Source organism: Tupaia chinensis, unplaced genomic scaffold (assembly GCF_000334495.1).
Source record: "Tupaia chinensis unplaced genomic scaffold, TupChi_1.0 Scaffold143584_1, whole genome shotgun sequence".
NCBI classification, from domain to species: domain Eukaryota; kingdom Metazoa; phylum Chordata; class Mammalia; order Scandentia; family Tupaiidae; genus Tupaia; species Tupaia belangeri.
The window spans coordinates 9,346,298-9,347,280 of NW_006203430.1; the positions used below are offsets into that span (position 1 = coordinate 9,346,298).

At 61.9% G+C, this 983-nt stretch overlaps 1 protein-coding gene across 1 annotated transcript in view; it reads left to right on the forward strand.

The window, feature by feature from the left end:
* Nucleotides 1–276: 276 nt before the first annotated feature.
* Nucleotides 277–983, forward strand: part of VWA1 (von Willebrand factor A domain containing 1) — a 7,904-nt gene continuing 7,197 nt past the window's right edge. Inside the window, exon 1 of the mRNA XM_006164170.1 lies at nucleotides 277–415. Coding sequence (XP_006164232.1) covers nucleotides 277–415 — 139 coding nt within the window. The remainder of the gene's footprint in view (nucleotides 416–983) is intronic.

Consider the following 983-nt stretch of genomic DNA (forward strand, 5'->3'; position numbering starts at 1 on the left):
CTGTCAGCCCTGCATGGGGTCACCAGCGGTGGTGGCCACCAGCATGGCCTATCCTGGTGATTCCCTGCTCTACTCGCGAGGTGCTCCGCAGCCACACAGTCAGGGAAAAGGAGGCTGGAGTGTCTACATCCTCATGCCCACGTGTCCGTTCCTCGCTCAGGCCTTGGTTAGTGCTGCATGTGACTGCGTGGCTGAGGCCGTTAGTGTCGGTGCCTAGCGATTGTCTGTGCAAGTCTGCAGACGAATACGTGCGCCCCAGAGGCGGGGCGTGGCCTTATGCGTGGGCGGGGCTTCTTAAGGGGGCGGGGCCCGGCTGTGGCCCGCGCGGCGGCGCACCCTGGCGCCCAGGCTTGGACCGCGCTCGGCCTGGCCTTGAGCCTGCGGCTGGCGCTGACGCGGAGCAGCTCCGAGGGCGGTGAGTGTGGTGGGGGAATGGGCCCGGGCTCTGGCTCGTGACGCCCCCTCCGGTCCCTGCTACCCGCCGGGCCGTAGCTGTCCTACTGCTGCCGCGGGGCGGGCGGGGTGGGGGGAAAAACCCTCCTGTGGCAGGCGGGCCCAGGTACTCCGGGCTGCACTACTGAGCAAGCGAACGCTGGGGCGTAGAGACTGAAGTCCCCCTGCCAGCATCTCTAAGGGATTGCGGGGCCTGGACAGGAAGATAAAGATACCTGTCTGGGGGGACCAGCAGATGGCATAACGATTACGTCGCTGGATTCCCATCTCGTCGACCGCGGTTTAGGTCCCAAACCCGGCGGCTTAAAACTCACACAGGGCACATGTGCTTTCGTGCCCAAAATCCCGAGAGGAGAATGGAGCAGAAGGGACTGCGGCATGGCCACCTCCCTGGGAGGTGATTTCTTGCTTCCTGTCTATCTTTGATTCTCCAGCAAGCACACGTGCTCTATAGCAAAACTCTAAACAAACAAAAAAAACTGTTTTAAGATATCTGTCTGGGGGAACCAGCAGTTAGTGTAATGGCTATG